The following is a 17,990-nucleotide window of genomic DNA, read 5'->3' as shown; positions in this document are numbered from 1 at the left end:
TTACAAATATTTGTAAAGTGACTGTATGAAACCAAGAAAAATGTATACGTTTGGTAAATATTATGCAGAAGTTTAACTCATGCTAAATTAAACATGATATATGAAAGTAGGGGATGGGGTTTTTTATTTTTTGTTTCCTCCTGGTAGAAAGGTTAATATACGGATTAAAAATCTGTCCTCCAAACCAGAACAAAGAACTGGTGTCATGAACCAAAATAAACTACAGTGTGGTTATCTCCTGTGGCATTTTCCCCTCAGTGTTGGTCATATCTTTTTTTCTACAGGCTATCTTGCATCTTTTCATTTAATTATTTGTTTTCCAGTGTTTACATGATTGCGGAAGTCCGAATAACAGAGGGCTTATTTTTCCCTTGTAGTCATCTTTCTCCAAACTGCTTGTGTTCCCTGTTGTCTATTCAGTATTAATAATTTTTTCCTTTACTGTTCTGGTGGACTTTTTCCTTCTCATCACACAAAGTTTGTGGTCTTTATTTCTATGTGATTCTATAATTTTGTTCTTAAATTTGCTCTTACATTTCCATTTGACTTTCTTTTTCCCTGTTACGTAGTTCATTGCTTCCATACTGCTGTATGAGATTGCTGAAGTGTTGCATTTGCATATTAAATATTTTTATTTTCATGAAAATCCGCCTTAATCTAGCTTCTTTAAGCAGTACTTTCTTTTTCTACTTTTAGCCTGGGATTTTATTACTTTCTTATGCTTTCCTTTCTTCATTTGGATTTTATATTGGTTTTGTGTAGCTTACGTAAATAGATAATACTCTCATTGTTTTCTGATAGGTTTAAATAGGGCTGTCTTACAGTCTGCACTTGATTTGGAAAGTCTGTTTCTTACCAAGAAATAATAATTTTCAATTAACTTCAGCATTCTTTTGCTCTTTAATTGACACTTGCCATATTTGAAAGTTTCAACTATTTATAAGGGATAGGGAAGGAAATAGAACAACTGGGAAAGAAGTGAACATATATGGATTTATTTATTCGTTTTAATATTTTTGAGCTCCCAGTGTTTCCAATTGTAGTATGTCTTAGTAAAGGTTTGTCTTGAATCAAACTACTTGTCCACAGAATCTTGTCCACAGAGCATAATACATTTGAGGCCAGAATGTGCTGGTAGTGAGTTTCATGTTTTATTTTTAAATACACTCCAGGCTTTGACTACACAGGGAAGTTAGGATGAAATATTCTTTAATTTGAGCGTGCCAATATTACTTTGTCTTAACCGTTTATTGGCAAACAGTATTTCTTTTAGGTTGAGATTGGCACAGATTTATACAGTAACACTGTGCATTTTCCTGTAAGAAAACACAGTGCTATCAGAAGGAAACATACCTTAAAATGAGAGTGTTTACTAGAGAGCTCTGTTGCTCCTGAATAAGTTAGGTAACAATTCTGAAGGCTGCAAGCCTACTGGCTGACATATTTTCCTTCTGTGTCGTCCTTTGGGTATTTGGGATCTTCACTGTAGTTGGCAGTTGCTTTTTAGAGTTAGTGAGTTAATCACACAACTGGAATCTCTTAGGTGTTGGGAAGACTGATTGTGAAGAGGTGATAAAGTAATACGAGACAAGGAATACAAAGAAATAAGTTGCTGCAAGGTTTGAGAAGATGAATGAAAAAAAATAAGGGTCGCAATGATACTTTCAAAGCCTGTGTTGTACTTTGGAAAAAGAAAAAATATTAATAAATACTGATTTTTGCAGATAAAGATTGGGAAGACATAAAAAAGATGCCCGAACATTCAACTTTAATGAAAGATTTCCGAAGAAACACGTAAGTCTGTGTTGAGATGAGCTTTCTTAAGGAAGTCTATTATACTTCCCTCCTACTCTACATTTATTGTTGCTGAGGCTGTTTTCTACATAGATACTAGGCAAGTACTATGAAATGTTTAAGACTTTAATTGTGAAGAAAGAGAAAGTAAGTTGCTTTGTAACAGTGAACTTGGACTATTGAGTTGGTGTGAATCATATAAAAGTAGCCAGACATGGACTCCAAAGGGGAGGGTGGCAGGTGTGAAATCAGTGATGCCAGTAAGACCCCAGACAGTTCTTAAGATTGCTAAGCACAGTTCTTCACAGCTGTTTCCAAATCTGTGGTACTGGAAATGATTCGTCTTCAAGAGCTACATAAAAGCAATGTAATAACCTTATAGTGCTTCCAACAAACCGAGTAAAATTGTGTCTTGGTGTCTAGGGTAGCTTATGAAAGAAAGAATATGGTACAGTTTTGCTGCCACATTGCCAGAGTCTAATACCTGCATTTAAGAGCCTACCACTGTTGTCTTTTTGCTTCCCTGCTGATCAAGCTGAGGGATTGGAGACTTTAGTGTTATGTATGTGTCTTGTATCTGCAAGATTTTTGTAAGAAACCATTTAGAAACCTTATTCCTGAGCTTCTACGCCAAAAAAAAAAAAGGCAAGCTTATGGATGTTCGTATGATGATCTGTGCGTTGTAGGATATTGTTAAGATTTATCTCCATGTGTGCTGCCATTAGAAATGCATCGAATGAAACTGTCCAGACTGATACAGTAGTGAAATGGCTAAAAGGCAATTTAAATCCAAATGATAGTTTGCTGTCTGTATGTGGGTTAAAAGTATGCTTTCTCTGTGGATGTGATATGTATTATACAACCATGTAAGGGGAAACATGCATTTCTGTAGTATCTGAATGATTTTTAATCAGTCTTCTGGTCTTGGTAGTTGCATTTTTTCCACTGCTTAGTGGATTAGCAAAGATGACTATCCTGTTCTTATGTTTCATGAGTACAAAGAAAGCTTTGCAGTATCAGTGCTTTGCATATTACAAATTTCACATTTTTTTTCCTTCTCTAGGTATACCAACTGCAGCCTTATCAAATATATGGAAAAACATAAAGTTAAACCAGATAGTAAGGCGTTCCACTTGGTAAGTTCCTGCATTCATTAAAAAAAAAAAGAGAAAGAAAACATCTAAATCCTCATTCTGAGTCATTCATTGGATTAGTTTCTGTATCAGGCATGTTAGAAGTTTTCAGTCTTTAAATCATATTAAGTTTGTAGTTATATTTGCAGTATTGCTGCAACTAGTAGCTATTTTACTCATTTGCATGCTTTTAATAGCTTGTTTTTGATTTCAGTGTTCTTCAACTCATTAATTTTTACGTATTAATTATTAAGCTTATCTCTTGTGCACTTTTGAAAACATGACAAAATGAACAAAAACCCACCAACCAGACAAAAAAGCACCAACAACATTGTACGTGAGACTTGAACGTTTTGTTTAGAAAATTCCTATATGTCTTCCTGGTACATTAATTTTTCTTACGAAAACTTCATAGTATTCTTACAATAGTTATCCCCAAAACATAAAACTTCTTTTTATTAAGACTCTAGTTAAAATCAGCCGTGGAAGTGCCTGTGTAATGGTGTTTTAGGAATTACTATATTGGGCCTTTTCTTCTACGTTTTAAAGAGATTCAAGTTCTTGAAACAAACCTTATATGTGGAGAAGAAAGAATTTAAATCTATCTAGTTTCTGTGAATGAACATCTTGCCTATCGTGATGTTTCCAACTCAGAATAAATGTTTCAAATATAGAATGGTAAAGTAACTGTACTATTTTTGGACTAAAGTGAGGGAAGAACAACAGAAGCTTTTTGATCTCAGGCAGGGGTGAGACTACTTAGTTTAAAAAGCTCAATTTTTTAAACTAACCTTGAAGTAGTTACACCACTCTCCAGTCTGTGGTGGAGGTTTTACCACCAAGCTCAGGAAAATTCACTGAGTAGTTCAGGTTTTGCTGTAGATCTTGGTAGTCCATAAAAAATACTTTCTCTGAATGAACTAAGTTCTCTTAAGAACTGTGAGTACTATGGCCAAATTAACCTGAAATTTCTCTCCCAGTCTTGCTAGTTTAGACATGACTTTCAATAGAACTACAGAATTGGGCACAAAATAATCATGTGAGAATAGCTTAAAACGCTTCTTACAATGTTTTCTCTTCTCCCTGCAGTATCACAACAGGGTGATAATGGTTTGAATGTTTGAATATATTTTTATTCAGTATGTTTGCGTTTATACCAAGAAGCACTGGTGACAGTAAAATACAAAATCAAGGAATGCTGTTGTTTTCCACAGAGGTGTTAGGCTAAAATCCCATGGCAGCCTCCCTCTGCTCTTTTCAGTTTGGAGCAGGAGGCTGGAATGTTCTTAGTGGCAGGCTGGGCTGTGGCCTCCGTACAGCTGGATATTATGGGGTCTCGTAGAATATCCTGAGTTGTAAGGGACTCACAAAGATCATCAAGTCCAACTCCTGGCTCCACACAGGACCACCCCAAAATCAGACCCTATATCTGAGAGCATTGTCCAAGCACTTCTTGAACTCTGGAAATGTCAGTGCCGTGACCAACCACTGCCCTGGGGAGCCTGTCCCAGTGCCCGGCCACCCTCTGGGTGCAGAACCTTTCCCTAACCCCCAGCCTGACCCTCCCCTGTCCCAGCTCCATGCCGTTCCCTCGGGTCCTGTCGCTGTCCCCAGAGAGCAGAGCTCAGCGCCTGCCCCTCCGCTCCCCTCGTGAGGGAGCTGCAGGCCGCCATGAGGCCTCCCCTCAGCCTGCTCTGCTCTGGGCTGAACAACCAAGTGACCGCAGCTGCTCCTCATACATCTTCCCCTCCAGACCCTTCACAATCTTTGTAGCCCTCCTTTGGGTGCTCTCTAATAATTTTATGTCCTTCTTATATTGTGGTACCCAAAACTGCACACAGTGCTTGAGATGAGGCCGCACAGAGCAGAGCGGGACAGTCCCTTCCCTTGACCAGCAGGCAGTGCTGTGCCTGGTGCACCTCAGGCTGGCCCTTCAGGTTGCCAGGGCACACTGCTGGCTCATATTCAACTTGCCATTGACCAGAACCCTCAGATCCCTTTCTCTAAGGCTGCTCTCCAGCTTCTCATCCCCCCATTCTGTATAAATATCCAGGGTTGCCCCTTCCCAGGTGCAGAATCTGGCACTTTTTCTTGTTAAACTTCATGCTGTTGGTGATTGTGCAGCTCTTTAATTTGTCAAGATCTCTCTGCAAAGCCTCTCTACCCTCGATGGAGTCAGCTGCTCCTCCCAATTCAGTGTCATCCACAAACTTACTTAGTATACCTTCAAGTCCTGTGTCCAAGTCATTTATGAAAACATGGAAGAGAACTGGCCCTAAAATGGAGCCCTTCAGACCCCTCGTGTTTCATGGTGTCTAATACTCTCTGTCAGCTTTGTTACTAAATTGAGCTGTTGATACAGGTTGGATAGCCTTTAGACTGAAACTTACTACTCAGTCTTAAAACACCCACTCATTTTGATTGATGCACTCATCTATGAACAAAAAAACCGCCACACTTTCCTCTCTCTCTCTCCCACCTGCCCCTCAAACACAGGCACTGGGAACATGGAAGTATAGTGGCTTGTTGCAACACCACCCCTCTGTGTTTGGTTGTACTGTAGTACTAAATGAGGACCATAAAGTGAGTTTGAGCATGGGACCATGACTGAACTTGCTGCTTAACTGTTAGGTCAGCCACTCTCCCCTCAGCAAAACTGATGCTGAGAGGTAGCTTCATGCAATTTGGATGATGCCAGTGTCACTCAAACTAAAAAGTGGAGTATAGTAGCATAGACATCTGCATGTTCTTTTGTACTTCCCGTAGATACGGATTGTAAGCAAAGTACTGTGAAGTTTATAGTTAATTAATAGGATCCTCTAAGTTTTCTGCTGTCTGCTGTCTGTTGGAATAATACCCTGGAAATCAGATCCCATTAAAAAAGCCTGGTCTTTCTGAGGTAACATCTCACAGCTGTTCAGTGGCTGTCAAAACTGGAAGGTATCTTAGGTTTACACTCTCATCGAGGCTAAGCTGAACTGCAGGCGAATGAATTACATCCCTCCATCAGAGCCTGAGGTAATCCAGTGAATTTCTTGGCACCGGTTCCTGTAGACATTCTCTAAGGTCTTACTGTTTCACAAGCTGTCTCGCAACCATGTTTCTCTCTGGATCGGGACAGATAAAATCGTATTTTTCTTGCATCCACATACAATTGTAAAATACTCCAGACTGATAATTCCAGGACTGGTAAATGCATAGATTGTTGTGGTTACCAAGAATTGAGTGTTTTTATTTCCCAACAAAAACTAGAGTTTTTCTTTCTTTACTGACTTAAATGCACATGATCCCTCGTCACATGCAGAAGTGGTGTTACATGAGACAACTTTGTCTCCTTCCTGCTTTCAGCTTTTTTCCACTCTATATCTTTTCCTAGTTTATTTTTTCCTACTTAAATGTTTGTGCCCTAGAAAATAGGCACCCAGCTGTTGTTCCTGGCTAATTTTGTGATACTTTATCATAGATTTGATTACAGTGGTCCATATAAACTGCAGTGATTGTCCTATTGCTCATAGTATGTCATCACAAAGTTGTGTAAAGCATACTGCATTTTTATTATGTTGTTCAGTCAGGTGGTCTTTTAGTTGACCAGTTCTTATTATAAAATATTTGTAATACTGAGTGAAAGATTCACTACTTTGCTGGCACCTGAACAAGGGGACAAAATAGTTTCGATCTCTCCCATGTGATAACAACGGTTGCACAATCTTTAGCCTTTCTTTGTGGTTTCTGCTTTCTGTTGCTGATTATGACCAGGTTTGTTCACATCTTGTCAGTATGTGATGAAGGGCTTTATAACCCAATTGCTAGATACAGTGCCAGAATTTTGCAATGTTTTTTATGCTTGTGATGTTTTTTCAGCGTGTTGGCAATTCTTTTTTTTTCTTTTCTTTCCCTTTTCTCTGGCTCATGGGATTGCTTTTGAGCTGTTTGAGAGAACAATTCTGGTTCCCTCAAACTGACATTCTGCAAAGACTGCATGCAGACTCAGAGTTGAAAATACCTATTGTGACTCCCTGTCAATTATGTGAAAAACAAAGCTGGATTGATGGTACTCATATGTATTTATTATATTCTTAACCATATCATTACAACTGAAGGCTGACGGGAGGAAGTGTAGTTTCTAACTCTAGCTGTCTGTATCGTGGTTTTGTATGCTCACTTATAGCTAGTGAGAGGAAATGACCAGCACCGACACATACATTGTGACACCAGATCTTTACAAAAATGTGATTTTTTTCCCATGAAATTATGAAGAGCAAATGTGAAATAAATTGTTTGCATATGTAATTTTTGTACATCTGGTTAGATCTGTGCAACAAAATGTTGTAGGTTTAAAGTGTAGCATTTCTTTTAAAGATCATTGTTTTTGACAATACATCATGCTGTAGTTTTGCCTTGGATGCTGCGTTCCATGGTAAAACAAAGAATTTGTATTTTTATTTTCCAGTTATTATCTGAAGATCAGCTCATTGTGCCCATATACCCTTCATGTCCAGCACAACTGTATTCCACAAAATGACTGGGTGGATGGGGAGAAATATATGCATGTATACCATCCTTTTGAGTAATAGACAATTTTAGAATGCATTACTGCTATTTCAGTACTGGAGTTAAAAATCTCTCTGGTGTGCAATTCCTAAACCAGAGAAAAACCTTAACACACACACACAGAGCATGACTTTTCTAATATGTTTTTTATTTAAATTATTGAGAATCACTGTTGCAGTGTCACAGTGACAGATGTGTTAAGTCCAGTCAGCTTCTGAAAATGTTCATGTAGTTGCAAAATGAGAGTAAATCAGCAAACCAGTACAGTGGTTGTTCTTAAAGCTACCTTTCAGTCTCTAATGTTGTGCTGAATTTAGACTTCATGTCTGTTGCTGGTATTTTAAGTTAGTGAGTGAGTTTCTGGCTATGTGTCCTAAGCATTTCTCAAAGGCTGTGTATCTGAGTAGCTGTTTGTAACTCTTTCCATGTAAATTTTTCAGTTTGCTTTGGTTAGGTCAGATTTTTTACTAACTTTTCATTCATGCATATTACCTCAGGGTTTTTGTGCTGCTCTCTGTCACTGAAACGTATGTCATTTTAAAAAGTTAGGCTTAAGGCAAGTACCACATGTGCTTCTTAGCCCTCTACTACCACTTCCCAATGAGAGTAAGAAATGCTAACTCAAAGGGTAAGGTTTTGCTGGATTTTTAGTTTAACTCAGTTCAACTGTTTTCTATAATATTATACTGTGCTTTGTCTTCTGCATATTCATAGTTTGTGGTTGTCTTCATTGTCTTAAACCAACATTTTGAAAATATTTTTTCACGTAGTTGATAAAAACTGAGTCATCAGTTTTTACAAAGACAAAGGCTACATTCCACTCTCTTAAACTGATAGTGAAGCTGCCCCAGAGCTTAGGCCTGATGTGCTCATGGAGGAGGCAGCTTATTAAACTTCTCTAGAGGTTTTTTTGCATCATGTCATACAAAAAAAATCAACTAAAATTGAAGATTTTGCATGACTGCTCTTTTGAGCAGCATGTAGCAAACCGATGTGTCTGCAAGCCCATGTTTGTGTGAATAGATAAATACATGCAGGAGTGGGTGATAAGCTATCTGGCCCAGTGGGTTTTTTGAATGTGCTGATTGCCACTTTCTTTTACAGCATAGAGATTTCTGAAGAGTGACTTTATGTGGCATTTAAAAAATACTATGGATGACAAGGGAGATGTCCTAATATGGCAATATTAAGTAAAGAGCAATATTCAGTATGGCATGACTTTTGTTTTCCAGTTGCTAAGCAGGATTTTAATTTAAATGGTTATATGATGTAGCTTCCCGTTAAGTGTGGTGTAGTTGAAGAAACCAGGTAGAGTATGTGCGAAGTGAACAGACCTTTAAAACTGATGGTATGTCATGGATATTTGAATGATTTAGAACATTTGTGATTGGAACTAACCAAGCACATTAGGCTTTAAAAGTAAAAATAGGTTGTTCTTCAGTGGGAAATGGAGTTACTATTTTAACAAGAGAGAAGAATGTGGTTACTGCCGTTAATGGTTAGGATTTTGACTTCAGACACATCTGTGTCAGTTTGTCTTTCACAAATAATGCCGTGAAGATTCTGTAAATGGTTTTGATGATGCAGAGCTTTTCATCTTTAATTTTGTTTAGCTTCAGAAATTGCTTACTATGGATCCAATAAAGAGAATTACCTCAGAACAGGCTATGCAGGATCCCTATTTCTTAGAAGATCCGCTTCCCACATCCGAGTAAGTGGTCAGTTTATTAACCTATCAGTACATCCAGAGATGCTTTAGAAATGCATGCTTTCTGTCTGCTCTCTGCTATGAATGTTTGTGAATATTGAGCTGAATACTTACTGTCTAACAACCAAAGAGAGCTATAACCACTAGAACGTTGTTTAAGGTTTTTAAAATTAAGTAGAATTCTTATTAGTCTCTTGCTTTATAGAACTTTGATCCTATTAGTCACAGCACTAATCTTGTTATTCACTGACAGGTTGATTAGGCATGCTACAGATCTTTGTAGACAACTGCTAAGTGCCCTCAGGTCCACTTCTCTGCTCCAGAATGCCAAATGACACTCTCTAATTAGTTTACATTTTTCTGTCTTAGCCTTTGTTGTAAATTCAGCGGTGGTGGGGAGTCAGCTCTGTGTCTCTGTGCTGTCATCCTTAACAACTTAAACACATTTCCTCTAGACGCTCTTTTTTTGTTTAATCAGGGAGATTACAAAAGGAAGAAAATTTAGGGACAATGAATGACTTCATTTTTAATGAACAACACACACACCCCCAAGGCTAACCAGGGAGCATTATTGTGCTCCTTTTTAGCAAAGCGATACTGTGTATCATTCTCTACCATTATTTGGGGAAGAATTTACAAAACGTGGTATGTATATTTATAAGCAGTTAATTAAAAATGACATTATTCCACTAAAATCTACTGAATTATTTATAACAGCTCCTGACCTGTCTCTGTAGTTTAGTGTTGTAATGCGAATGATCTGCTTTTGCAGAAACTGGTTTTAGGTCAGTGTTTGACTTTTTTCTTCATATTTAGGTTGCCATTTAATGTGGATGCACAATGAATAATGCTAACAGGTGTACAGAGACTTTATTATATTTCACAGATTAAAGGCAGAGAAATTTTAGCTTGCTCTAGCAGTAGCAAATTCACGTTCCGTTAGATACGAATTGACAGATGAAATTTCTAGATATTTTTATGCATTCTTACAGGTGATTTTGTTAATAGTCAGTGGAGTTCACAGGACTATCTTGAGTTAGTTCTGAGGCAGTGAATTACGCTATAGCTCAAGACAGCACTTTGTGCCCTTGCAGATACTTCATGCTACCTCAGTGGTGTGCTTTTCCAGTCACCAGTTACCAGAAACAGTGAAAACTCTTCAGAATTTAGATGAGTTTATCAAAGGTGATGTAAAATTTTAAACGTACGTGAGCAGGTTTACTAAGTTTAGTATTACGATGGGAGTAAGACAGGGAAAACTTTTCCGTTAGTTACAGATATTAGTCTCTGACTCAGGCAACTTGAAACTAGCATGGGTGGAGTATGAATCTTAATAGGTCTAACCTCTCTGTTCTAATACAGTGATAAATAGACTTTTTTGGGGGGCAGTGTTTTTGCAGGTTGTCAAATCCCTTACCCAAAACGAGAATTTTTAACAGAAGAAGAACCAGATGATAAAGGAGATAAAGTAAGTACTGGAAGAACGGTATCATTGTGCTTCACTGGCTTTCACACTATTTCCTGTTTTCATGTCTTTTCATGTACTCCTTTTGAGTTGAAATTTTTCTTTGTGTTTAAACAATTGAGAAGAACCAGCAGCAGCAGCAGGGCAATAACCATACTAACGGAACTGGTCATCCAGGAAACCAAGACAACAGTCACACACAGGGACCCCCACTGAAAAAAGTGAGAGTTGTTCCTCCTACCACTACCTCAGGTGGACTTATTATGACCTCAGACTATCAGGTATTTGTTCTTTTTTCTTATATCCTGTGCTTGATTCTCATGTTTGCAACAGAATTCTTTAAGCTAAAAAAATAATCCTGTAAATGGTATTTTTTGCAACCTCCAGATTACTACAACTGCATTTAGTTGACGGCCTGCTTGTCAATCGATACGCCATTGCTTTTTAAGTTAGCAGTCAGGAAATTAGGATCAGAGATTATTACAGCTACTGAGAACTGCCTTCATATTAGACAGTGCTGATTATGGTCCAGGAACCTGTTGTGCTGCTTTCTTTGACCTAAAAATACCGTTTCTGATTTGAACAGCCCTGCAGTGGTAGGCAGCAAAGGATATTACAATAAACAAGCTGTGAAGCAAGAGTCTGAACAAGAGCCTTAGGTGGGCAAATGGATGGGAAAAGAGAGTTTTGGATGACAGAGCTGATGTAACTGAAGACCAAGCAAGGTTCCAGGTTGAGTAAGCCAAGTGTTACAAATTTGAGGAGACGGGGAGGTGGTGGTAATCAGTGAGTGAAGAAGAGGAGGAGTATAGAGGAGAGGAGAGGAGAGGAGAGGAGAGGAGAGGAGAGGAGAGGAGAGGAGAGGAGAGGAGAGGAGAGGAGAGGAGAGGAGAGGAGAGGAGAGGAGAGGAGAGGAGAGGAGAGGAGAGGAGAGGAGAGGAGAGGAGAGGAGAGGAGAGGAGAGGAGAGGAGAGGAGAGGAGAGGAGAGGAGAGGAGAGGAGAGGAGAGGAGAGGAGAGGAGAGGAGAGGAGAGGAGAGGAGAGGAGAGGAGAGGAGAGGAGAGGAGAGGAGAGGAGAGAAAAGGAGAGAAAAGGAGAGAAAAGGAGAGAAAAGGAGAGAAAAGGAGAGAAAAGGAGAGAAAGAAAAGAAAACTTTGTCATAGCCTTCCTGCATTTGAGCTTGTGGTCAAACATTAGCAAATCAGAAGAGTCCAGAGTAGAATAATATCTGAGTCATCCCAGGGAATGATACCTGAATTTATGGGATTGGATGCAATTGTTCTTGGAGACTAAAAAAAGGGAAAGAAGAGAGAAAGACAGAGCCTTTAGTTAATGCAGTCTGGGGAATTACAAAAGAGGAGCGAGGAAGACGTTTTTGAATAATGTACATAGGAGCAGTCAGAGAGATGGCAGATCTTGGAAGCCTGGGGAGTAAAAGACTTCAAGAGGAGGCATATTTGTGGAAGTGTTAGCAGGCAGGGATTATTCAGTACTGATTCACGTAGCATGCATGGTGTAGAACGCCAATTGAAAGAGTGTCTTGGATGGAATTGAAAGATGGGAAAGTAGAAAATTACTGGCAGTGTTCTCAGTTAAAGATGAGAAAAGCTGGTTAATTTTTTTTTTTAGGAGAGAAGAATAACAGTTTGGAACCCACTTAGCTGTGCTTACACACCACAGCAAAACTTAGGGAGAGTTAAAGAACACTTAATAAAATTGTTGTAGTCAACTCTCTTTTCACAGTTTGATAGGCTGTTCTCCGTAAATACCAGTGGGTATTGGAATCTCATAGTTCAGACTTTGTTCTTGAGAGAGTACCAGATCTTCTCAAAGGCTGCCTGGGGCCATTACCCTAGCTTAAAGAAATGTATCTACTTCCAGCATTGTGCAAAACTTACAAGTACCTAGAAATGCGAAACAGGGTCATTCTCAGGAGCTTTATTGTGAGACCCTTTCTATGGTCCCTTCGTGTCTTCCTTTGCACATTTTACCCCAAGACACCAATAGCTTATCAGTTTTCACGTTCTCCTTGAATGATGTAGATGTTGAGAACTGTTTGAAACTGGGATCAGCCTGTTGTGCAGCAGTGTTGGGTGCTTCTAAATGTAAACATAGAATGTCTTTTAGCTGGATTTACGCATCACAGAACACTCCCTTACAGGAGATTCATCTTTCAATTCGTCAAGCTGCAAAGTCCATCACTGGTCTGTCTGTCTCTGCTACTTCTCAGCACTTGTTTTTAAGTCAGCATATGCAGCGGTAACCCTCTTAATCTTCCTGTCTTGTTGAGTCAAGCATCTGGGGAGTTTGATGCAGAGGTTGCATGCATTGTGTCAGGGAGCCCCATTTTCTTGCCTTATTTACACATTCTTCACCTCATTTGGCTGCTGTAGCTTGGCAGTTTGAACAAACTTAGACTTCCACTTTTGTGAGCAAGAGCTGAGGTTTGCTGGTTGAGAAGTCAGAAGACTTGAATTGCCTTGGCAGGAATTAAAGTTGTTTTGTTTTGAGTTCATGCTCATCCAAACTTCTGTAGTCTCTGATAGCCATCCCAGATGGGGTCAGCCATCGAACAAACATAATTTCAGAATACTTTTGCCTTGAGGTAGTGATAACTGCTATTTCTTATCTCAGGAACTCTTACTAGTAACTTGACTGCTTCTGACTAATTGTTTTTCCTGTTTCTTTAGGAGGTAGAAATAGCATTTATCTGTTTATAGCATGGCTGTTTAAAAATAAATAAACAAATCTGTGTTCCTCGTCCTCCCACCCCTCCTTTTGCATGAAGGAAATCTTACATGAAGGAAATGGGTGGGTTTTGCTTTGATCAAGGCATCTGAAAAATACAGCAAGCAAACTGAACTTGCTGTCATTGGAACAAAAGCAGTTAAAAGCTGCCTATTGGTGGTTTCGGGTCTCCCTGAAAAAATTCCTCAAATTTTCTGCTTCTGATCCTGCAATTTGAGGAGACAGCAAACAAACATTACAATACAGCCCTCTGTTTTAATCAAACACCTGTTCCTTTGTTCTTCATTTAATTTGCTCAAATTCCCCATGCTTGTGAAGAAGGATTGCCATCTCCTGGGCAAGACACACTAAGGCAGTTTCTCCATCCACTCAGAAGTCCCCTGCAGGGCAAATTGACCTTGTACTTTCTTCTGCTATACATAAAAATAGTAGGCATATAGCATACAGGCTTCATTGCCTTCTCCTTTAACTTCGCAACGTGTCACTTCTGAGGCTGATGTGACTAAATGAACTGGAGCAATCCTCTACTCTGAGGTTTTGCTCGTGATAGCCCTCTGGGCACTGAATGGTATATAAAGAGTAGTGGATATTCACGTCTCGTCTTAAACAAAAGCCATCTGTTGCACTAAGTTTCACGAAAGTATGTGACTTCTTTAATTAGTCCCCATCTTATAAAATTTGTTGCAGAGTAGAGATGCAGAAATTGTTTACACCTCACACGAATGGTCCCATTTTAAATGGTTATACTTGTGATCTTTTCCAGTTTCCTGTGTACCAGTCACACTTGAGCAAAAAGACAATTGAGGAGTGACAGTCCATCTTGAAAGAGCGAAGGCAGATGTCACACAAGTTTAGTCACTGTGTTAATGGTGAAGCACAGCGGTGCTGATTTGTTCCTGCTGGCAATAAGTGCTGGTCTAGCCATTTCTTCCTCTTTACACTCCGCACCCCGAGAGAATTAGCTCAGTCCTGTGAGCATATGTTCTCAAGTAGAGTTTGGCTTTTGATTTTAGTTTCTGTTCTAAATGCTGAATGGCAGGAAAAAAAACAAACAACCACAACAGCAAAACAAAAACAAAGAGCTGTTATTTTATGTTCCAGTTTATGAAATTGTTAAAGTTATTTTAATATTTTACTTTTTCAGAACATTGTTCAACCTTCGTTTAGTATATACATGTCTTGGTAGCTACACTCTAGTCCTGGAATATTCACTGTGGAGACGTTTCCCAGTCAGAGCTGCTTTTGCTAACAATCCTCCTTCATCTTGTGATATCAAGACTTCAGAAGTTGCACAGCAGTTTCAAAAAGCTGCAGTTTTTGTGTGTGTAAACATTAATATTAATGTGAAACAGCACAGTAATTGAATGAAGTTGCGTAATATGTTAAATGCGACTAAGTGGTCATATGCTGGCACTGAAAATCCCACATGCAGTCCTTTTCCTTTATATTTCATGTGTAAATAACTAACTTCTAGGTTAAAATTGAATTAGTTGCTGGCTTGCTTAGAGCTTCTTGCAATGACGAATGCCCCCCTTGATAAATATTCATAGAAATACTAGTTGAAAGGGGCCTCTGGAGACCGTCTAGTCCAATCCCTGACTTGAAGCAGAACTGTTGATAATGCTAAATCAGGTCAGCCGTGGCTTTATTTGAGTGTTGAAAACTTCCACAGACACAGGCTATGCAGCCTGTCTGGACAAGGTTGTGTAGTACTGTGCTGGCCTCATAGTGAATGTTTTTTCCCCAGTGTCCAATCTGAAGCTCCCAAGCCCCAATCTCTGGCCATTTTCCTGTGAAATACCTTGTTCCATTGAGAAGAGGTTGGCTGTCATCTTTAATTCTCCTTCAAGTAGTTGTAAGGCTGCTAGATAGCACCTCAGCCTAAACAATTACAGCTTTCTCAGCCTTTAACCTCACGTCAGACGAAAGGGGCGGTACGCATATCCTTTGTATCCAAAAATCTGAATAATGCTGAGTGGCTCATCAGTAATAAGATCTATGGGTCTGAGCTTCAGCCCCAAAATATCTTCTTGGCTGGGGAAGGGAGCAAGTGGAGAATACCACTGACGTGACAGGCAGTAGGTTTTTGTATCGTGCAGGTGTACCGTAGCTATCTGGAGGGCTGAGTGGAGGTTTGAACTATGATGGTTTCAGATTCCCCGGAGGTAATTAAGGGTGGATTACTAAATGGTGGTGACTGTTACTTCCTATTCTGGTGTTTCTGATGCCCACGTCTGCCCATGCTGTAATCAGGGTAAGTGAAAAGACTCCTGGGATCCTAGGTGCTTCGAGACTGTGCATATTTAGTACCTCTTGAAGAAATAAGCCGGTAGGCCAAGCTGTCCTGCAGCATACCTGTTACGAAGGATTACCTTTCCTCTGCTTTTACCCCTTTGCAGCGTTCCAACCCCCATGCTGCCTACCCCAACCCCGGACCAAGCACATCACAGCCACAGAGCAGCATGGGATACTCAACTACCTCCCAGCAGCCTCCACAGTACTCGCACCAGACACATCGGTACTGAGCTGCGTCCGAACAATGTCAATGCACTGCTGCTAACGCTGCAGGCCTGGCTGCGCGGCTGCCTGCCTGGAACCCGGCTGGGGCCACCGGAATGTACTGTACAACCACACCTTCAACGCGCCTGATCGCCACGTTCCCCCACCTTTCACAGAGCGGAGTAGTGGCTCCCAAATTGTACCTGTTTTGGGGTTAGACTTGAAAAGAAAGTGCTAGCACAGTTTGTGTTGTGGATATGCTACTTCCATAGTTTACTTGACATGGTTCAGACTGACCGATGCATTTTTTTTCAGTGACAGTCTGTAGCAGTTGAAACTGTGAAATGTGCTAGGGGCAAGCATTTTTGTTGTCGTATGTGGTGAATTCTCTTGATGTAACAACTTTCTCTGACCAATAGTACACAACATCTTCGGACTGGTACTTGAAGCATACAGTATGTGTTAACATGGCAAAAAAAAGCAAAATATCCGTGACTCCAACTGAGACGATTTTGATATACATTTATTTTTAGTGACTTTTGTGGGTTGGTTCATTTTCACATAGATCAATGTTTTACGACCAACACAATTGCTACAATGAGATTTTTTTAAGAACATGAAAACGTTTGCATTTTTTCCAGAGATTTCAAATGTCCCAAAGATTAATTTCCAACATATGTTTTTGCTTTTGTTTTTAAATCTATGACTTGACTGGTATTAAAGCTGCTATTTGATAGTAAAATAAGTATGTTGTCATTGATATAAACATGTTTGGTTCAGCAAACAAGCAAAAATGATTGTCATAGACAGTGTTTTATTTTTTTCCTGTTGGTGTTAATGATTTGTGAGCATGCTTTGGGATTAAAAAAGCATGAGTGATATTTCCTAAAAAGGTGCGGCATCCATTCAGATATTTCGTCATGATTTTTTGAGAACCAGCTTGGTGTAGTGAATTTTAACTTTCATTCAGTTAATTATTTTTTTTTAAACGTTCGCACGTTGTTTAGGGGTGCCATTCTTACAGCAGAGGATCAAGGTGTTAGGAGAGCCTTAGAATTTATGAGGAAAAACTTACATACAATGTACTGTATCAAACTATTTTACATGAATGACGCAAGTATTCTGAATAAAAAAAAATCAAACATTGTTAAAACAAGGTGTTATGTAATAAATTTATTTTTCATAAATCTGCATATGAGCTTTGCCTGTATTCCTTTTTATCGACAGTGCCTCGCTCCCCATCATACATATATATTGGGTTGTGTTTTGAGAAACAATATTTAACAAGAATTTTTATTGCAAGTGGGCAGGCTTCCATTAACTCTACTAAGAAGCATTTTTTAAATAGAAAAAAAATATGCTATTGTAAAACATCATTATATTATGTTGTGTACATCTAGTTGATCAGATGGAAATACACTGGGCATGGGTTTATTGCTAGGTACGTTTTATAGATGAGCTCATTTTCATCTACAAAATCTAGAGACTTTCTTGCTTAAGTGTTTTTTCTAAGGTTTCTGTAACTCATTCTCATCCCGGTGTCTAACACCACACTGTGATTTTATTACATCAATATCTTCTGCAATATATGCAGGATTTTGTTCTGCAAGTGTTTCATGTGGGGTGAATATAAAGTAGTACGGATCCATTAAAGTGCACCAAGGTGCTGGTGAGGTGGGGGCAAAAGAACAAACAAATGCAAACCAAGGATACGTTTCAAGTGAAGAGGTGTAGATGAAGTTAACTGAAGGCCAAGGGGTTTCAATAGTCAGGAGACTCGAAACTGAAGAAAAATAGAGTGCAAAGTAGGCTGCTTAAAAAGGGGGAATATACCTTTAGTGATGGTGTGGTATTCTGTTCATAATGGCCTTAGGATAGTCAAATCTGACTTTCCCAAGCTGCAGAAATAAATACAGAGGTGGGGAGTGCCTTACGCTTCTTTTTGGGTTTTGTTCCCCCCTTACTGTCCCCAAACAAAAGCCTTTTTTCCTCCTTCCCAGAATTTTCATGTAGACTTTGAACTTGCATGTTTGGTCTCTGGACTGTTACCAGATACTGAAGTGGTAACAAGAGTAACTTTTGTACAATGTTT

General features: G+C 39.2%; 1 protein-coding gene across 8 annotated transcripts in view; it reads left to right on the top strand.

Annotated features, from left to right (window-relative positions):
* The window catches only part of CDK8 (cyclin dependent kinase 8), an 81,066-nt gene extending 63,977 nt beyond the window's left edge, over window positions 1–17,089 (top strand). For 7 of the 8 annotated variants that reach the window (XM_080576963.1, XM_080576960.1, XM_080576957.1 and 4 more), the window contains 6 exons: window positions 1,725–1,794; window positions 2,858–2,930; window positions 9,092–9,189; window positions 10,576–10,654; window positions 10,774–10,932; window positions 15,799–17,089. In XM_080576963.1, coding sequence (XP_080433089.1) covers window positions 1,725–1,794; window positions 2,858–2,930; window positions 9,092–9,189; window positions 10,576–10,654; window positions 10,774–10,932; window positions 15,799–15,924 — 605 coding nt within the window. In that variant the 3' untranslated portion in view covers window positions 15,925–17,089. The remainder of the gene's footprint in view (window positions 1–1,724; window positions 1,795–2,857; window positions 2,931–9,091; window positions 9,190–10,575; window positions 10,655–10,773; window positions 10,933–15,798) is intronic. The other variant, XM_080576958.1, reaches the window with a different exon arrangement.
* The last annotated feature ends 901 nt before the right edge of the window (window positions 17,090–17,990 follow it).

This window comes from Anser brachyrhynchus (assembly GCF_964034855.1).
Source record: "Anser brachyrhynchus genome assembly, chromosome: 1".
Classification (NCBI taxonomy): domain Eukaryota; kingdom Metazoa; phylum Chordata; class Aves; order Anseriformes; family Anatidae; genus Anser; species Anser brachyrhynchus.
Note: the sequence above shows the minus strand (reverse complement) of the source record. Positions and strands in the feature narration are given on the sequence as shown.